Raw genomic sequence first — 19,508 nt, 5'->3', positions numbered from 1 at the left:
AGTTTCCACAGAGGAATGTTCAAGCTTTAACACAAAACTGGATGCAGATTCATTGTTCTACTTGCTCAGTCATTTAGAATGCAACAGCCACACAGTACACATGCTCACTCAACATCATCTACTGACCCCACTGACTAGTAGAGTGAAGTCATCACTGTCCATGCATGAGCATTCCAGTCCACTCTCCTTGGCTGCCAGGTTACATCAATGTGGAGCAAATAGTTCTTGTTATATTACAATGGCTGGTCTGTTTCTGGATAGACTTGTAAAGCTCCCAATACAGTGACTAGCAAGTAAGGGCTCTGTAAATATGATCTATAATTCTTCTGTATAATAAATCACTTATATTTATTTAGCTACAGTTGTGGTTTATGTCATGAAGGTGGCACAGGTATATGATGGCAGAGTGCATTATGGGTGGACACACCTCATCTGCAGGGTCAGGGCAATATGCTGTTAGCAGGAGAACACAAGGAAATTTGAGGACACCCAGATAGACGAATCTCCCTTTCCTCAGTTCTTCTAACAGCTCAGAAACTCGCGCAGGTGGCCACGCACCCACCCACCACACTCAGACAGAGGGAACGTGACCGAAGAGCAAAGACGACACGTGCGGCATCTCCATGCGCCCTGAGCCCCGCTGTCTGTGCAGCACGGCACAAGCAGAACCGGCAGGCGGGCACCGTTTGTCGCTTCCTCCACACTTGAAGCTTCTGACTAAACGCAAACTTCAAAGGGAGGAAATACAGTTAGCAGGGTATTGGATGCACAGGAGAAGCCTGGAGCCTAAACAACTGGTACTCTTAAGATTAGGAACCAAAGTAAAAATATTATGTCTTTGGGGATTCGTAAATATGCTTTCGGGTGCTTCCCGAATGCCTTATTACTGTACTCTGTATGAAACAGAGCACTTGATGAATTTTAATACAGAAACTAAAACGGAGGAATAGACTGAATCAAATTCTTATGGTATCTACTATGTGTCATATGACAGCAGATAAAATAATTCATTTTAAGATATAACACACCTGAAGAAGGGCCACTCTAAGGGCGCGGAGAAAAAGTAAAACGGGAGGTGGTGGTGGGACTCAAAAACAAGAATGTGGCCATACTTAGGCGGTCCCACCTGGGGGGGAGGTGCTTGGGTTACAGTGTTCTCTGCCGTATTGATTAGGGTTTTTGGATGTAAGCAAAAATATTATCTGAGCCAAAATATTTTAAAGGGGCAGATTTACTGGGGAGATATGAGGTGCTTACAGAATCAATGAGAGGCCTAAGGCATAAGCTTAGAAAACAGGCAAGACTCAATGCAGCTCGATCAAGTCAAGATGCAAGGAGACATTAAGCGTCTTTTAGTGGAAGAATCCAGCCAAGTCAGGCTTGTAATAGTAGCAAATGAATCCTAACCATTCCCCTTTCTTTGCCCCACGTTCAGTGTTGATCAGAAGCATCAAATGAGCCAAGTGCAGGTCACACACCTTGGTTGTCAGAGAATGGAATGAGGGAGATGGGGTACTGTCACTCAGCAAGCTTACAACAGAGGAGAATTCCTCTAAGTATGAAGGGGTGTTGGATGTATAAACCAAGAAACCCTGCAATAAATCTAATTAATTAAAAGTTATCTCAACCCTGAATAGCCAAAGCAAAATTGAGAAAGAAAAAGCTGGAGGCATCATGCTGTCTAATTTCAAACTTTATTACAAGGCTATGGTAAGTACTAAAACCATACAGTACTGGCATAAAAGACACCATAGGTCAATGGAACAGAGTAGAGGCCAGAAATGAACCAAGGCATACACGGTCAATTAATTTATGACAAAGGAACCAAGAATGTACAATAGGGAAGGGACAGTATCTTTGATAAATGGCGCTGGGACCCCTGGCTGGTGTGGCTCAGTGGACTGAGTGCCGGTCTACAAAGCAAAGGGTTGCCAGTTGGGTTCCCAGTCAGGGCACATGCCTGGGTTGCAGGCCAGGTCCCCAGTGGGGGGCACACGAGAGGCAACCACACATTGATGTTTCCTTCTTCCTTTCCCCTTCTCTAGAAATAAATAAAGTCTTAAACAAACAAACAAACAAACAAAACCCCATTAAGTTGTCTTTAAAAAAATGGTGCTGGGAAAACTAGACAGCTTCACGCAAAAGAATAAAACCAGACCACTACCTCACACAAAAATCAGCGCAAAATGCACTAAAGACCTGAATGCTACACCTGAATTCACAGAACTGCCAGAGGAAAACACAGGCAGTAAGCTCCTTAACAGAGGTCTCGGTGTTGATTTTCTGAATCTATCACCAAAAGCAAAGGCAACAAAGGCAAAAAAAAAAAAAAAGCGGGTCTACATCCAACGAAAAAGCGTCTGCACGGCAAAGGAAACAATTAACAAAATGAAGAAACAACCTACTGAATGGGACTAAAGATTTGCAAATTGAATGTCTGATAAGGGTTGCCATCTAAATACTTTTAGAAAACTCATACAACTTTTTTTTAAAAGATTTTATTTATTTATTTATCTTTAGAGGGGAAGGAGAGAGGGAGAGAAACATCAATGTATGGTTGCCTTTTGTGGGTCCCCTGCTGGGAGTTGGCCTGCAGGGAACTGGACTACAACCCAGGCATGTGCCCTGACTGGGAATTGAACCGCGATCCTCTGATTCGCAGGCCTGCGCTCAATCCACTGAGCTACACCAGCCAGGGCTAGAAAACTCATACAACTTAATGACAACAAACAAACCAGCCAACCAACCACAGTCCAGTTAAAAAATAGGCTGAGCCCGTGGGGGCGAGTTTGCCTGCAAAGTACCCCCCACCCCATCTGCCACAGATGAAAGTGAAACTACCAAGACATGATCTGCTTGGGGAGGAGAGGTGGCCAATCTCTCCGAGGAGAAAGGCCAAGAGCCCCTTCTTCAAGGGGCTTTCATTGGGTTCATTTGCACAAGAATACAGGTAACAATTAAACAATAGATAGCATTTAAAGAACTATGAGGACTTATTCTCAGTCAGGGCCAGATAGCTAAAGAGCCATAAAACTTTGAGGAACAAACTTCTTGCTTGGACCCTTATCATTTAAATGAGAGCATTCTAAACAAAGCAGGTTGTACAGGATTTTACATATTTTCTCAGGCCTGAATACCCCGGATCCCGCTCTAGCAAAAGGCTGCACCACCTTCCCCACCATAGGTTTTTAGGCTCAAGTGGATTAGAGTCAGGAAGCGCTTCTTCCAGACGGAAATGGGGACTCGGGCTATGTCAGAATAGCCGGGTGGGGCAGGGGTGGGGGGTGAGGGTCCGTCACTCCCTCTTTGTTGCAGCCACCCCCCAGTCCTTCTATGATGGCCTCCCAAGTGATCATGTCTGGCTTGGGTTGCCCCTCCTCTGAGGGGTCGTACCCATCCTAGACTAACCAACCAAGCATTGGGGGCAGGGGACAAGCTTTGTCTCCTCAGTGGCTTGCATTCCGGAGGTCGCTCACTCAGCCTTAGCCATGGGGGACAGTTACAACTCCCAAAACCAAACAGAGGGGTTCCCAACACTGAGCACCCAAACCTTTTCCTAAGGTAGATACACAGATGGCCAACAGATATATGAAAGATGTTCAAGATCGCTAGTTATTTAAGAAATGCAAATCAAAACCACAGTAAGATATCACCTCACATTTGTGAGAACAGAAGTTCACAAAAAGACAAATCAGTGCTAGGAAGGATGTGGAGAGAAGGGAACCTCCTTACACTGCCAGTGGGAATGTAAACTGGTGCAGCCACTGTGGAGAACAGTATGAGGGTCCTCAAAAACTTAAGTATAGAATTACAATGTGATGCAGCAAGCTTGTGGGTATCTACCCCTAAAATCTGAGTAACGCTTATTCAGCAAGATGTATGTACCCCGGTGTCCACCGCAACATGATTTACTATAGCCGAGACATGGAAACAACCTAAGTGCCCCCCGACAGGTGAGTGGACGAAGAAGATGTGGTGCACATGTACAATGAAAAACACTCAGGCATGAAAGATGAAATACTGCTCTTTGCAACAACATGGATAGACCTGAAGAGTATTATGCTAAGTGAAATAAGTCACAGGGAAAAAACCAGAAACTGTATGATTTCATTCATAGGCGGGATATAACAAAAAGCAACAAATGGGCAAACAAAACGCACTCACACTCACAGACCACAGAACGGTGGTCCGCAGACAGGCAGGGCCAAGTGGGTAGAGGGGCCAAAGGCACGGGAGGGGACTAGGCTTGCAGTGGCAAACACACGAGTGTGCGGGTGTTGGTTACAGTGGTGCACATCTGGAATATAACATTTATGCTATTAACCAGTTACCCTGGTACATTTAATTTTAAAATTACAAACAACTTCAATTAAGGTAAAAAATAAAACCCTATAAATATTAGGGAACACATCCACTAATCTTAAATTCATACACATTTAATGCATCACCAATAAAGTTTTGGTAGCGAAATGAAAAGTTGGTTCCAATGCAAGGTACCATTTTACTGAGTTAAAAGAGAAAGCCAGATGATCTCATGAATAAATGCACCACAGGCCTTAAAGAGCTTTAATATTTTTTTTAAAGTTATTTCAAAAACAAAAATTCTTTGGAGAAAAGCAACTCATCAAGTTAATAAAGTCTGAGGTCTATCTTTTAAGAAATTTCAATCTCTTCTCCTTTGACTCTAATTTAAGACTCTTTTCGTCTGTAATCTGTTCCCCAGGGGCTGCTCATCACAGTGTTCTGCGGCCACAGATGACCCCTCAGTCTGCCAGGGCAGGCTCTTGTGAAGTGTGTGTGAGTGCATGAGTGCGAGGGGTTTCACCATTCTCTGGTACATTTGGAACATCAAGACCCCAGTGGGCAAAGCCCAGATCCAAGGTGCACCCAGGGGGAATTGCTGTTTACGGGCGAACCTGAGCAGCCAGTCCAAGCCAGGTCCCGGTATCTTTTATTAACTAGGACTGAAAGTTGAACTGGCAAAGAGAAGGAAGGGCTCTAGGACATAGTTCTAAGGCCAATTATTCTCAGGAAGGCATTTTATTTTTTCGGCTGATCAATTACAACTCAGTGACACATGAAGCACTAAACACTGGAGAGGAGCTGCTGCTTCCACAGATTGTGTAAATTGAGGTTTAATGCAATTATCAATATCATGCTGAACATCTCCTTGGAAACAGCTAAAAATAGCACTTTGAAGAGAAAGCTGCACTATCTCCCAGCTGTGCCAAGAGACTAACTTGATCCCAGTGCAAAGACTAGGGTTTATTCTGCTGCTGGAACATAGTCTTTCTCCAAAGGACGGCATGCACACTGCGTAATGTTACTGGAATTCAAGGACAGACTTTACAGTGAAGCCCTACGGACCACGCTAAGTGCAGTCACACGTAAGGGAGCGCCGACTTTCTGCAGCACCATCAGGTGCAGACCTGCCCAGGCGCTGGTCTGACAAGGTTAGAGCCTCTCACAGGCCTCGAGCGATGCCTTTCCACACATCCCAGGGAGGCCTCGCAGGGAGCCATCTGCTCTAGAATCCTACTTCCATAACAATGGGAACCCGGGAACTTGACAGGGCTCTTTACTCCTCACTCCTCCCCCATCTCTGAAAATCCGGGGGAAACAGCGATGTTCTGCATTGCAAAATCATCACTGGCAGTGTCAAGGGAAACCCCAGACAGTGCCCTTGATAAATGGGAGATTATACATATGGGGGGAGAGGGAGAGGGGAGAGAAATTTTACTAGTTTATTTCTACGGAGAGGGGAAGAGAGGGAAAGTGGGAGGGAAACATCGATCGGTTGTCTCTTCACCTCCAACCAGGCAACCAGGACAGGTGCAACCCAGGCCTGCGCCCTGACCAGGACCTGGAGTGGTGACCCTTCATGCAGTGGGATGATGCTCAACCAACTGAGCTATGCCGGGCAGGGTTACATGGAGTGTGTCAACGTTACCACAACCACAGACTTTTCAGCCTGGCAGTCAGTTCAATATAACTTATACCAGCATAGCATTTCACTGCTTAAAATTCGCTGTCACATACATTATTAGCTTATTTGCTTTTTAATACAATTCTAAGAGGTGGGCATGGAAGTATTCAGGTATCCATTTTACGGGTAAGAACTTCCAGGTTAAAAATCTCTTGTTCTTTATATGACATCAAATGTTCAGCCTATTCAACCTTAACCCCTCTTACTACCCTACACAAACAAGTCCTCTCTTATCAACAGTCTGATCTCTCTAACTCAGTGTGCTTAGTCTTCATTCCATTTTTTTTGCTTATGCAAGGAATGCCCTTGTTTTTCTTCCAAAGAGACAACCCAACATCAATTGTTAGAGATTTCAATACCCCACTCTCAGAAATTGATAAAATTAGACAAACACATGTAGAAATACACACAAAACAAGGTACAGCTTAACACACTGCTGTGAAACATTCATCTGCACAACTACTACTGAAAAAGAAACAGAACAAATTGTTAGAACCTCAGAAGCTTCTCACCTGCCCCTTTCAAGTTCAAAACGCTTATCTCCCACATCCTGTACCCAACAGCCACAACCAAAACTCCAATTTGTTTTTCTTAAGTTGAAGGATAATTTATGGACAATTGACTGAGGTTAGCATACTTCTAAAATGTTGTAGAATTCACTTATGCTTGACACCTTGGGGGTAATGTGTTCAAAAACGACTTTTAAGAGATCTTAGAGATTCCAGACCCCTACAGGTATTTTACAGTCTATATTCAGTGTTGAATTACGACTTAACAGCTACAGCTAATACCTTCTGGTTCCTTTTATGGGCTAACCATTTAATCCTTAGGACTTCATGAGGCTGGTACTATTATTATCCCAAGTTAAATGATGGTTAGGACAGATGTGTCTAAGCTTTCATGATCTTAACCACAAGACGACTCACTGTCTTCCAAAGTATGGAACTAAAATCTCAAGAGTAAGGCACAGAAATTGCTGTAAAAGGTAAGTACAGAGTTACATGCTTCACTGTTCTAAAGAAAGGTAATTTATTTCCAGGGAATGAGTTTCTCGGGCCACAGGGTGAAAAAATTTTGCATTACACAGGAAACTGTACTTAAAGATGAAAGAACTCTGAAAAACTCTATTACAAAAAAACCATTCAAGAGTATGTTTCTCTATTTTAAAAAAAATACATTTTATTGTGCCCTGGCTGGTATGGCTCAGTGGATTGAGTACTGCACTCCAATCCAAAGGATCACTGGTTCAATTCCCCACCGGGGCACATGTCTAGGTTGTGGGCCAGGACTCCAGTTGGGGAGTGCGAGAAGCAACAATTCATCTCTCACAGATTGATGTTTCTCGCCCTCTCTTTCTTTCTCCCTCCATTCCTGTCTCTTTGGAAATAAGTCTTTTTAAATACACATGCGTTTTATTGATTATGCTATTACAGTTGTCCCAATTTTCCCCTTTGCCCACCTCTTCCCAGTATCCATTCCCTCCAGCAATCTCCCCTCCCCTTAGTTCATGTCCATGGGTGATGCATGTAGGTTCTTTGGCTTCTCCATTTCCTATACTGTTCTTAACATCTCCCTATTTTGTACCTACCATTTATGCTTCTCACTCCCTGTACCTTTTCCCCCATTCTGTGCATTCCCCCTCAGCTGACAACCCTCCAAATAATCTCCCTATCTATGACTCTGGTCCTGTTCTGCTTGTTAGCTTAGTTTGGATTCAATTGTTATTTGGATTCAATTACTGAAGAACTCAATTACTTATGAATTTATTGCCATTTTAATGTTCATCATTTTGATCTTTTTTTCTTATATAATTCCTTTGAGTATTTCATGTAATAATGGCTTGGTGACAATGAACTCCTTAAGCATTACCTTGTCTGGGAAGCACTTCATCTGCTCTTCCATTCTAAATGACAGCTTTGCTGAATAGAGTAATCTAGGTTGTAGGTCCTTGCTTTCCATCACTCTGAATATTTCTTGCCAGTCTTTCTAGCCTGTAAAGTTTCTTTTGAGAAATCAGCTGACAGTCTTACGGGAACTCCTTTGTAGGTAACTATCTGCTTCTCTCTTGCTGCTTTTAAGATTCTCTTTTTATCTTTAACCTTTGGCATTTTAATTATGATGTATCTGGTATGGTCCTCTTTGGGTCTAACTTCTTTGGGACTCTCTGTGCTTCCTGGACTTGTATGTCTATTTCTTTCACCAAATTAGGGAAGTTTTCTTTCATTATTTTTTCAAGTAAGTTTTCAATTTCTTGCTCTTCCTCTTCTCCTTCTGGCACCCCTATGATTCAGATGTTGGTACATTTCAGATTCAGGTACATTTAAAGATGTACCTGAGGTCCTAGGCCTAACCTATTTTTTAAGTATTTTTTTCTTTTTGATGTTCTGATTAAATATTTTTTCCTACCTTGTGTTCCAAATCATTGATTTGATTCTCGGCTTCATCCCCTCCACTAGTGGTTCCCTTATAGATTTTTCTTTATTTCACTTAATGCAACCTTTCATTTCTGCTTGAGTCTTTTCTATGCCACTGAAATATCCAATGAATTCCTGGAGCATCCTGATAACCAGTGTTTTGAATTGAGCATCTGACAGGTTGCTTATCTCCATTTCACTTAGTTCTTTTTCTGGAATTTTTTGTTCTGGTCTTTCATTCGGGCCACACGTCTTTGTCCTCTCAATTTGGCAGCCTTCTTGTGTGTGTTTGTGTATGAGGTAGAGCTGCTTTGACTTCTTGTCTTAGTAGTGTGGCCTGTTGTACACCAGCACACCTGTTAAGCTGTACGGGGCAGAGCCTTCGCGTGTCACTGGGTGTCCCGAATGTGTCCCTACTTTGCCACTCCGTGGCAGAGGGCTCAGAGAGGGGACAATGCCTCTGGCCTCTGCAGCTCTGCCCAGGAGGAAGATGTCTCCTGGTACTCACCTTGATGCCAGTCACTTCACCTTCTCCCCATATGCTGCTGGTGCCCTGATGCTGAACCCCAGAGTGGGTGAGTCAACTGAGTCCTAAGTCTGTTGTGAGCCCTTCAAGAGGAGTCTCTGGAGAATCCTGTGGTTTCTTCTGCCACCCCAACCCCCACTAGTTTTAACAGCCAGAAGCTATGGGGACTTATCTTCCTGACACCGGAACCCTGGCCTGGGTGGTCTGGTCTGGGGCTGGGACCCCTCACTCCTGAGGTATCCCTCCCAATTTTTATCTACCACATGTGGCTGTGGGACCGCCTGTTCCTGTCCCCACACCTCTCCACCTCCCTGCTCCTCCTATCGGTCTGGATGAGTGTGGCTTCTTTAAATCCTTGGTTGTCAGACTTCCACACACACAGCTCAGTTTCTGACAACTGTGGATGACACTTATTTTGTAGTCTGGTTTTATTTTTTGCTATGGTTATGCATGGAGGCGAGGTGTGTTTACCTATGCCTCCCTCTTGACTGGATGTCTGTTTCTCTACTTCTTAAACTTTTCAATTCCCCAGTTATTTTTAAATTTTATCATTACTCACATCTGAATGGCGATCCAATCTGAGTCTGAACAAAGTTCTTTATTTTGATAATAGTGCCATTATAAACTAAGTTAGGCCTTAAATGATAATCTGATAAACAAGTACAGCTGAGACTTGGTCTTAGATGATATTAAAATTTAATTAGATTTCTGAGGCAAAGACGACTTTTAAAAATGGTCTGGGACAACTTGGTCATTTGGAAAAGGGTAAAATTAGAGCTGTATGTAACGCCATACACAAGAATAAACTCCAAGTGAATTGGAAAGCTAAATGTAAAAAGTGAAATCATACAAGTACTAGGAAAAACACATAGGTAAATTCTACTTTGACCTCAGTGTGTAGAAATGGCTTTCTGACTGTACTCAAAAAATCCTAGAGAACTCCAATCGATACAACTTTCAATCCTGGTACAACCTGGCAAAATGTCTGAAGGTGGGCCTCCAATCCTCTGCAGTCCCAAAGCCACACTCCCCACCACAGACCTCTCAGTGCAGTGGCTGACGGGGAACATTCCCTGGACTCCGGGTCAGTGACTTGACTTGGCACTTACAAGCATGTATGACTTCTACCGTTATTAAGTGATAAGAACTGGCATTAAATATATTTAAAAATATTCTCTTAAATAATCCTGCAGTGAGCTTGTGTTTAATAGACAACAGGGAAAAAGCCTAGAGGTTAACATCAGCAATGTCCATGTTGTAAACCTGTAAGCGGCTCTCTGCTGCCCACTGCAGCTTTGTAGAGTAATTGCTACGAGATAAAACAGCAGAAACTTTTAAGTCAAACAGTCAGTCGCCCAGAGATCAATTGCATCTGGGTAAAAGGACAGATTTAAAAAGGCACATACTTGTTAAAGGGCTGGAAAGTGGAGGCACTTGCAACAAAACTCACTTTAGTACAGTGCAGGCGGGATGAGAAAACACCACACCGACAGGGCTAGGGACAGCAGCCTTGCAAATTATTCTGAAAGGGAATTCTTCATCATTAAAAATAAGCAAAAGCTCGAGTTTTGTGTGAAACCAGACATCACTTCCACTCCACGTACAGACACTCTGTTCTTTCCACAAATCACCTTTAGAAGCCCGTCAGGAAGTCTGGAGGGAGGATCTCTGGATTTAAGCTGTGGTCAGAACCTGACTCCTACTAAGTCTGATCAGAAAGGTTTTCTTATGAGAAAAGATGATGGATCTTTGAGGATTAATCTTGACAACACTTCCTTGTTTCTTAACCCAAAAAGTCTATTTCCCCAAAACTCAATTTAATAGCGATACATTTCCTCATTTTGGTACTGCTTAAAGTCTGCCCCCCAAATAAGCCCTTTTTAGAGCCCAGGGGAGGGTTAAACGTACTATCAGTGAACTACCCTGTGATGTCGGATGCAGCCAGCACACCGGTTAGGTCACCACTTCGCTTTGGGAGATCAGTCACCCGTGTCATCTGGCTCTGTCTCCTCAGTGTGGCCACAGTTCCACAAAACCAATTAATTTGCTAGAGTGGCTCACAGAACTCAGGAAAACAATGGCCTTAATAGCTACTGGTTTAGTATAAAGGATACAACTCAGGAACAGCCAGGTGAGCGGGACACATAGGGCAAGATACACAGGAAGAGGCCATACATGCCCCTGGGTGGGTCACCTTCCTAGCGCCCTCAAGGGTTTATCAACTCTGCTCTCTGAACTCCCTCCTTTTGGAGTCATAATGGAATCTTTATTAGGTCAGAATGACTGACCAAATCATCGCTCATTGGGGATTAACTCAACCTCCAGCCCCTTTCCCTCCTAAGGGGTGGGGTGGGGCCGAAAGCTCCCAACTGGCAACCAGTACCTCAACAGTCAACTTGCTGACATCAAGTTAGATGTGGCTGAAAGGAGACTGTTAGGAATAAAATACACTGTTACCTCTTCTCACTTAGGAAATTCCAAGGGCTGTAGGTACTCTGTGCTATGAACTGGAAAAACACCAGTTATAAATTTATTACAAATCATATCATCACATCTGCTTAATTCATTTAACACTACGTTACAGGTATTTTTCTATGTCATTGCCATGACTCAACTCCTTTTTAATGAGTTCAGTGTACACTACTGCATCAAAATGCCAAATATATTTAAAGTAATACCCTCTACTTAACATTATTTCTAGTTTTCCAAATTTCGATGCTGCAACACATCTTCCTATAAATGTGTGTGCACGTTTCTGGTAACTTCCTAAATGACTAGAAGGGAATCAGAGGTCTAAAGTTGTTCTGTCCAACGCAGTACTCGCTAGCCACACGCGACTATTTAAATGATCTAAAATAAAACATCTAAAATTTCAGCCTCTCAGCCGTACGAGTCACATTGCCAGCGCTCGCCCGCCAGATGACTGTGGAAATATGGTAGCCGAAGGCCAGGGGCTACCCTGCTGGACGGTGAAAATGCAGAGCATTCTTGGCACTGCAGAAGGTTCTACTGCTGGCCCTGGTTTATGGAAAAGTTCACATAAAAATGTGTTCCCTGTAGCCCATAAAAATGATGTAGCAACATAAACTCCCAGCGTGAGTTCCTACATCCACTTTTTGTCAGTATCAGATCAATGTTCTGACAGATGAGACATACGGTTTAATTTACATTTACATTATTAGAAAAGCTAAAGTCTTTTCACATTTGTTGGCCATTTGTGCTTATTTTTGTTGCTGAATTATCTAAACTTTGTCTATTTTAAGAGTCAAGTTGAAGGATACCCTGTTCCCAATGACCCGTACAACCTAACCATGTGTAGCACTTCCTGTTTCTCTGGTTTCCCAACGAGCTCTTCACACAGACATTTATCAGGACAGCAGGAAAAGAGCCGACAGAGAGCACCCCAGCTAGCAAAAGGCAGTCTGCATTCTCACGGGTGTTTTCTTACAGTGGAGTTGATGGCTTACACTCTCTTTGAAATAGCAATGGCTATCACTGCAGGGGATATTGTTACAAACGTTTATATTTTAAAAGTGATTACATTTACAGAAAAGTCTGGAACAGGAAAAACCAACCCATGGGCCAGGAACCAGAACAGTGGTCCCTGGGTTGGGAGAGGAATGAATGGGCAAATGCACAAAGGGAGTCTCTGGCCGGATGGAAGTGTTCTCTTTCCTGACAGGGTGTGAGTTACACAGGTGCACGCAAGTATCAAAACTCAATGAACTGCACACATTAGAACAGAAACAGTTTCACTCTATGTAACTTGTAAAGTTTAAAAAGTATTGTGTTGTTCAGAATATTTAGTTGATGGGCAATAAAAATACTTTTAAATATTTCTGGAACTTCAAATGTCACTTCCTGGCAGGGAGACACACGAAGTTTTGTTAAATTGGGAATGGGGTGCAGAGCGTGTGTAACACCTGAGCCACACCACTCGACTGTGAAACCAATGGCACTGTAGAAAATTCACTGCAATATCAGCAAAATATATTAAGGCATCAGAAAAGCTTTGCTACCATTTTAAAATTTTTCTAAAAAGCCTGCACCAAAGATAGGAAAACTAAGCCAAACACTTTCTGGAAAATCATTTCCCTGCTGTTAAAACACTGATTTAATCTTCCAAGTCACTTCTGCTGAGTTAAGTTTCTGAACTCGGCTCATTTTTGCCCTTTGCCCTCCTCTTCTGGTGGCACACAACTAGCACAAAAGCTAACACGAGCATGTTGAAACCCACAGATTTAATAACGACAAGTGCCTAACGAGAGACAAAGAGAAGACGCTCCTCTCATCTCCTGCTACCTGCCCACTCCCACTGCGGCTGCGCGTTTACTACCCCAGCCCATTACCAATCCGTCACAACCCGTTCTGCGCAGCAGCATCTTCAGAGGCTAAGCTGCAAATCTCGTTCAAGTTCTCCGCACATAAGCTGAGACATTATGGTGACTCTTCAAATGACCTTGCTTGTGAGATCAGAGGGACTCGGGTAGGGCACCAAGACTTCTGTCTCCAAGAGAAAGTTTGCCTAGCGAAGGATGAGGCCCAGAGACAAAGAAGCAGGAAGGTGTACATTCTCTAGTGTATCAGCTTTGTAAGAAAACAGCTAATTTTGTTATTAAACTCTACATTATATTTCCTTTGGCTCTGGAATCACGCAAATCTGGGCTTTAGAATCAGTCCTGCCAGTTATCAGCTGTGTGATCTTCGGCAAGTTACTTTACCACTCCGAATGGTTCTCTCAAGGAATGCTAACAGAATAGTATGTTTCATAAGGCGTGTTGGTAAGACACAATGAAAACACAACTAACATTTTAAGCTCAACAGCAGGCACATTCTAGGTACTTAAAAAACTATAGCTTCTACCACACACAATTCTGGTCCTTGAGAAGGCTGTATAACTGATACAAACCCCAGTCACTCCTCTCTGTAGCCAAACCACCACCAGGATATCCAGGCAGTCATTTTTTGCTAACAAGGGACTAACATAAACAGGCAGCATTCCCTCATTCTGAAGTCTGACAAAACAATGTCCATTACGTGATTTTCAGCAGCCAACCATAGATGAGGTCTCAAAAAAGCAGAAAAGGTATATATATACAAGCTAGAAAATAATTATACAAGATGAACATATGAAATCAAAGTCAGAGTTCCGGCCAAGATGGAGGCGTAGATAGAAACCCTTTGCTTCCTCGCACAACCAAAAGGAGGAAAAAAACAATCTAAAAATCAATAAATAACCACAAGTGCCAGAAAAATCAAACTGCACGGAACTCTGACAACCATGGAATTAAAGAAACAGTCAAACAGAACAACCAGACCAGTAAGGCAGCAGGCCACAAGGGCAGTGCTGGCTGCACAGAAGGGGCTGACCTAAGGGGAAACTGAGACTCAGAGGTGCCTATGGATTACGGCGGCCAACATGGTGGGAGAATCTCCCAGTCTCACATGAGAGTTCATTGGAAAGTGTGCTAGAGAAGAGCAGGCGACCACGGTTACCTCTCTGGCCCCTCCCCCACAGGCAGTGCCCACAGGCAGCACCCAGCACAGCAAGGAGGGTTGCCCTGCTCAGGGCCCGCCCCTTTACAATTTATCAGGGGCCCTGAGCAAAGAAATATGGCTCAAATGAAAGAACAATGCAAAACCTCAGAAAGAGAGCTAGGCAAGGAGGAGACAGCCAACCTATCTGATGGAGAATTTAAAGCTCTGATAATCAAAATGCTCACAGAACCAGTTGAGTCTGACTGAAAAAATGAAAGAATGAAAGATATCTAAAATGAAATAAAGCAAAATATTCAGGGAACCAACAGTGACAGGAAGGAAACCAGGTCTCAAAGCAACAATTTGGAACAAAATGAAGAAATAAACATCCAATCAGAAGAGAATGAAGAAACAAGAATCCAAAAAAATGAAGAGAGGCTAAGGAATCTCTAGGACAACCTGAAACATTCCAATATCCGAATTATAGGGGTGCCAGAAAGAGAACAAGAAATTGAACACTTATTTGAACAAATAATAAAGGAGAACTTCCCCAACCTGGTGAAGGAAGTAAGACTTTCAGGAAGCCTAGAGAGTCCCGAAGAAGTTGAACCCAAAGAGGAACACACCAAGGTACATCATGATTAAGTTATCCAAGATTAAAGACAAAGAGACAATCTTAAAAGCAGCAAGAGGGAAGGAAAGAGTTATCTACAAAGGAGTTCCTATAAGGCTATCAGCTAATTTATTGAATAAAAAACAACAACAAACAAACAACTCCCCCCCCCCCAAAAAAAAACCTTACAGGCAAGAAGGGGCTGGAAAGAAGTATTTGAAGTCATGAAAGGCAAGGACCTCCATCCAAGATTACTCTATCCAGCAAAGCTATCATTTAGAATGGAAGGACAGATAAAGTGCTTTCCAAATAAAGTCCAGTTAAAGGAGTTCATCATCACTAAGCCATTATTGTATGAAACATTAAAGGGACTTACCTAAGAAAAGGAAGATCAAAAACATGAACAGTAAAATGACAACTATCAACAAATGAACTTAAAAAAAATAAAAGAAGGCAACAAAAACAAAAACTAAGCAAACAACTAGACCAGGAACAAAAATCAGAGAAATGGACATCACATGGAGGGTTTTCAGTGGGGAGGGGAGAAATGGGGGGAAAGGTACAGGGAAAAAGAAGCATAATCCGTAGGCATCAAATACATGGGGAGAGGTCAAAAATGGTATAGGAAGCAGAGGACTCAAAGAACTTACATGTACAACCCATGGACATGAACTGAGAGGACGCCAGAGGGTTGGGGGGTGGAGGGGGATTAAGGCGGAAAAATTGTGACAGTATAATTATATAGTTATATAATAATTATATTAAAATTATATGATTACATAAAATATAATTTATATTATATAAAATAAATTATATAAAATATAATTAAAAATCAAAGTCCATGGAAAAATAAATGGTAATTTTGCTAAGCAGACACATTCTTTGCTTCCTTACCATGCTATTGATTTATCTCAGATGTATCCCTACTAAGGCAATAAAGATACAGATGGGCAAGTTATTCTTAACCACAGATGAAGCGGTCTACAACAGGGCCAACCACATTTACTCACTTTAAAAAGCAGTTTCTGTGGCAGATCATGCACAAGTAAAAAAAAATAAAAATAAAAAATAAAAAATAAACCACTTACCTGCTTCTCTTCATCTGGCATATTTTTCTCCAGTTCCATCAGGTATTCTTCATCGAGCTCAGAGGAGTTCACACCATCATCAGGTTTGTCCTCAACCCTGTCCACACCTGGCTCCTCCTCAAAGGAGGCGCTGCAGTCATGAAAGTGCTCCTCTTCTCCCTGCTCCTCCTGCAGATGAGCCTCAGCCTCCCGGAGCAGCTTGCTCTGGGGCTGGTGGTCTTTGGGGTGAGAAACTGGAGGGACAGCACACGCTGCTCCTTGGGGATCTGTAACTTTCAAACCATTGAACAGATCCTCTGGAACGCCACCATTTTCTGACTTCTCCCCCATGCTGAATCAGTGAGGGAGATGAAGATGGCTCTGGGAAAGGAGAAAACACGTTTGGCAATGGTGCTTATTTTCAAAAGCAATCCTATCACGTTTCAAAACACACCCTAACTTCATTAGAATTCATTATACTAGGTTATTATGAGTCCATAAATAATGACAAACTGATATCCCTTTCAGAAATTCTTATAAACAAAAGGGACCGATTTTAACTTCCACTGCTCTTCCACTGCTCGCATTTTGTCGGGACAGCAAGAAATAGGCACAAGCTAAAACGCCAAGATAAACGAAACGACCCTATCTTTATTCAAATGAACAGCTAGGTTGTCAGGAAGAAAATACTCGTCCTTCCAGCATCACCACACCAAGGTCAATAATAAGTTTCTCATGGAGCTCGAAATGCAATGGGTGCCCAGTTATCGTTAATTTCACCCAAATCCGTTAGATAAACCCATGCCGGTTATACTGGCGCTGGTGGTCCAAATCAGGATTACCGTGGGGGTTAAAATCAGACATTACATTAGGCACAGCGTAACACCTGGAAAGCTTTAGCCCAGAGCTTAGACGCCACAATTCTCATTTATTGGTTTGGCGTTGAGTTAGGGCATCCGTATTTTCAAAAGGCGTCCCAGGTGATGCTAATATGCTGCCAACTGAGAACCACTGTGCGAGAAGCTGAGTCACACCGTCACAGCCCCACCCCTCTGGTCGCAGCAAAACCACGCCAACGACCTTTGTGTCGCGATAAGAGCCCACTTTTCCCCCAGCTCGTCCCAACCAAACTTAAAACAGCAACACTTAAATAAGGAGACTTCCCTGGCACAAGCAATGTTTTGCTTCTTCCCACTCCCAGGCCTACCGGAAGAACGCAGGAGTTGAAGGCCCCAGAATAAGGGCCTCCCCGCACTTCCCAACAACTCGTGCCCCGGCTGCGACCCCCATTGCCAAATAAAAAGACCCAGGTGCTTACTCACAGGTCCCCAGCACCTCTCCTCTTCACCTTCCTAGCCTGAGATCCTTTTACTTCCGTTCAGTCAAGTGCATTTCCGTCGGCGCCGACCAATGGCGTCGCTGTTGGCAGAGCACCCTGGGAAATGTAGTGGAACGACGCCGTGACGTCACCGTACGGACGGCAACACGAGTGACGGTTACCACCTAGGGTTAAGACGGTTACCACCGCGGCAAGACTCCGCGTTAGGACAGAGGAAGAAAGGTAGAGGAAGGCTGGGTCTGTGGTGTTTCTTTTACTCCTTCACTCCGACCTCTCTTATGCTAGCAGTGTATAGAAGAATCCTGAAGCATAAACCTTGTCAAAAAATAAAAATTTCCCCTCTAATGGTCTTCAAAGTGTGCCTTTCAAGAGGACATTATGAAAATATTCAGAAAGTTTGGGGGAAAGTTTATTTTACTTGGAAATGATTTGGATGTTAGTGAATATCCATTATTTAGTTGAACTTATAAACCTTTATTTAAATTTATTTAAATCACTTGCTTTTGGATTGGACATTAAACAGCTGACTATCATCTCATTATTTTTGTTGTTGAATTTGGTAACAGAGGTAACATGAGTTTATTTGACTAGTAAACCCAGATAAACCTGTACATTTGCAGTACACTCAATATTGGGAACTCTAAGACATGACTGTTTTTGTTAAACTAGTACCAAGGATTATCCCATGTAAAATTGAAAAAATTTTGGGTTTCTGTATTTCTGAGCACATACTTAATTTGTATAGAGCTTATTTGTCTTTAAACCAATGGAACAGAGCTTCTTACAAATTAACTTTGGTAGTACCATCCAGAGGTAGAGAAAGGCCACATATCTGTACGATCATACACAGACACACACAAATGGATGGACAGATACAGAGGCCTTGTAAACTTTTTAGCCATGTCTCANGAGCCCACTTTTCCCCCAGCTCGTCCCAACCAAACTTAAAACAGCAACACTTAAATAAGGAGACTTCCCTGACACAAGCAATGTTTTGCTTCTTCCCACTCCCAGGCCTACCGGAAGAACGCAGGAGTTGAAGGCCCCAGAATAAGGGCCTCCCCGCACTTCCCAACAACTCGTGCCCCGGCTGCGACCCCCATTGCCAAATAAAAAGACCCAGGTGCTTACTCACAGGTCCCCAGCTCCTCTCCTCTTCACCTTCCTAGCCTGAGATCCTTTTACTTCCGTTCAGTCAAGTGCATTTCCGTCGGCGCCGACCAATGGCGTCGCTGTTGGCAGAGCACCCTGGGAAATGTAGTGGAACGACGCCGTGACGTCACCGTACGGACGGCAACACGAGTGACGGTTACCACCTAGGGTTAAGACGGTTACCACCGCGGCAAGACTCCGCGTTAGGACACAGGAAGAAAGGTAGAGGAAGGCTGGGTCTGTGGTGTTTCTTTTACTCCTTCACTCCGACCTCTCTTATGCTAGCAGTGTATAGAAGAATCCTGAAGCATAAACCTTGTTAAAAAATAAAAAATTCCCCTCTAATGGTCTTCAAAGTGTGCCTTTCAAGAGGACATTATGAAAATATTCAGAAAGTTTGGGGGAAAGTTTATTTTACTTGGAAATGATTTGGATGTTAGTGAATATCCATTATTTAGTTGAACTTATAAACCTTTATTTAAATTTATTTAAATCACTTGCTTTTGGATTGGACATTAAACAGCTGACTATCATCTCATTATTTTTGTTGTTGAATTTGGTAACAGAGGTAACATGAGTTTATTTGATTAGTAAACCCAGATAAACCTGTACATTTGCAGTACACTCAATATTGCGAATTCTAAGACATGACTGTTTTTGTTAAACTAGTACCAAAGATTATCCCATGTAAAATTGAAAAAATTTTGGGTTTCTGTATTTCTGAGCACACACTTAATTTGTATAGAGCTTATTTGTCTTTAAACCAATGGAACAGAGCTTCTTACAAATTAACTTTGGTAGTACCATCCAGAAGTAGAGAAAGGCCACATATCGATACTATCATACACAGACACACTCAAATGGATGGACAGATACAGAGGCCTTCTAAACTTTTTAGCCATGTCTCAGGTACCAAACTCGAAAGCAAGGTTA

At 42.8% G+C, this 19,508-nt stretch overlaps 1 protein-coding gene across 3 annotated transcripts in view; it reads right to left on the bottom strand.

The window, feature by feature from the left end:
- Window positions 1-18,646, bottom strand: part of TTC1 (tetratricopeptide repeat domain 1) — a 32,204-nt gene extending 13,558 nt beyond the window's left edge. The window contains exons 1-2 of one of the 3 annotated variants that reach the window (XM_037058191.1): window positions 18,559-18,646; window positions 16,106-16,465 (exon numbers count right to left, since the gene is read on the bottom strand). In XM_037058191.1, coding sequence (XP_036914086.1) covers window positions 16,106-16,435 — 330 coding nt within the window. In that variant the 5' untranslated portion in view covers window positions 16,436-16,465; window positions 18,559-18,646. Of the gene's footprint in view, window positions 1-16,105; window positions 16,466-17,406; window positions 17,563-18,558 lie in introns of those variants that run through there. The other 2 variants (XM_037057421.1, XM_037056787.1) reach the window with 2 other exon arrangements.
- Window positions 18,647-19,508: the final 862 nt, after the last annotated feature.

This window comes from Sturnira hondurensis, unplaced genomic scaffold, assembly GCF_014824575.4.
Source record: "Sturnira hondurensis isolate 20B ecotype Veracruz unplaced genomic scaffold, ASM1482457v3 Scaffold0000022, whole genome shotgun sequence".
Classification (NCBI taxonomy): Eukaryota; Metazoa; Chordata; class Mammalia; order Chiroptera; family Phyllostomidae; genus Sturnira; species Sturnira hondurensis.
This window is presented reverse-complemented; position numbering and strand designations above follow the sequence as displayed.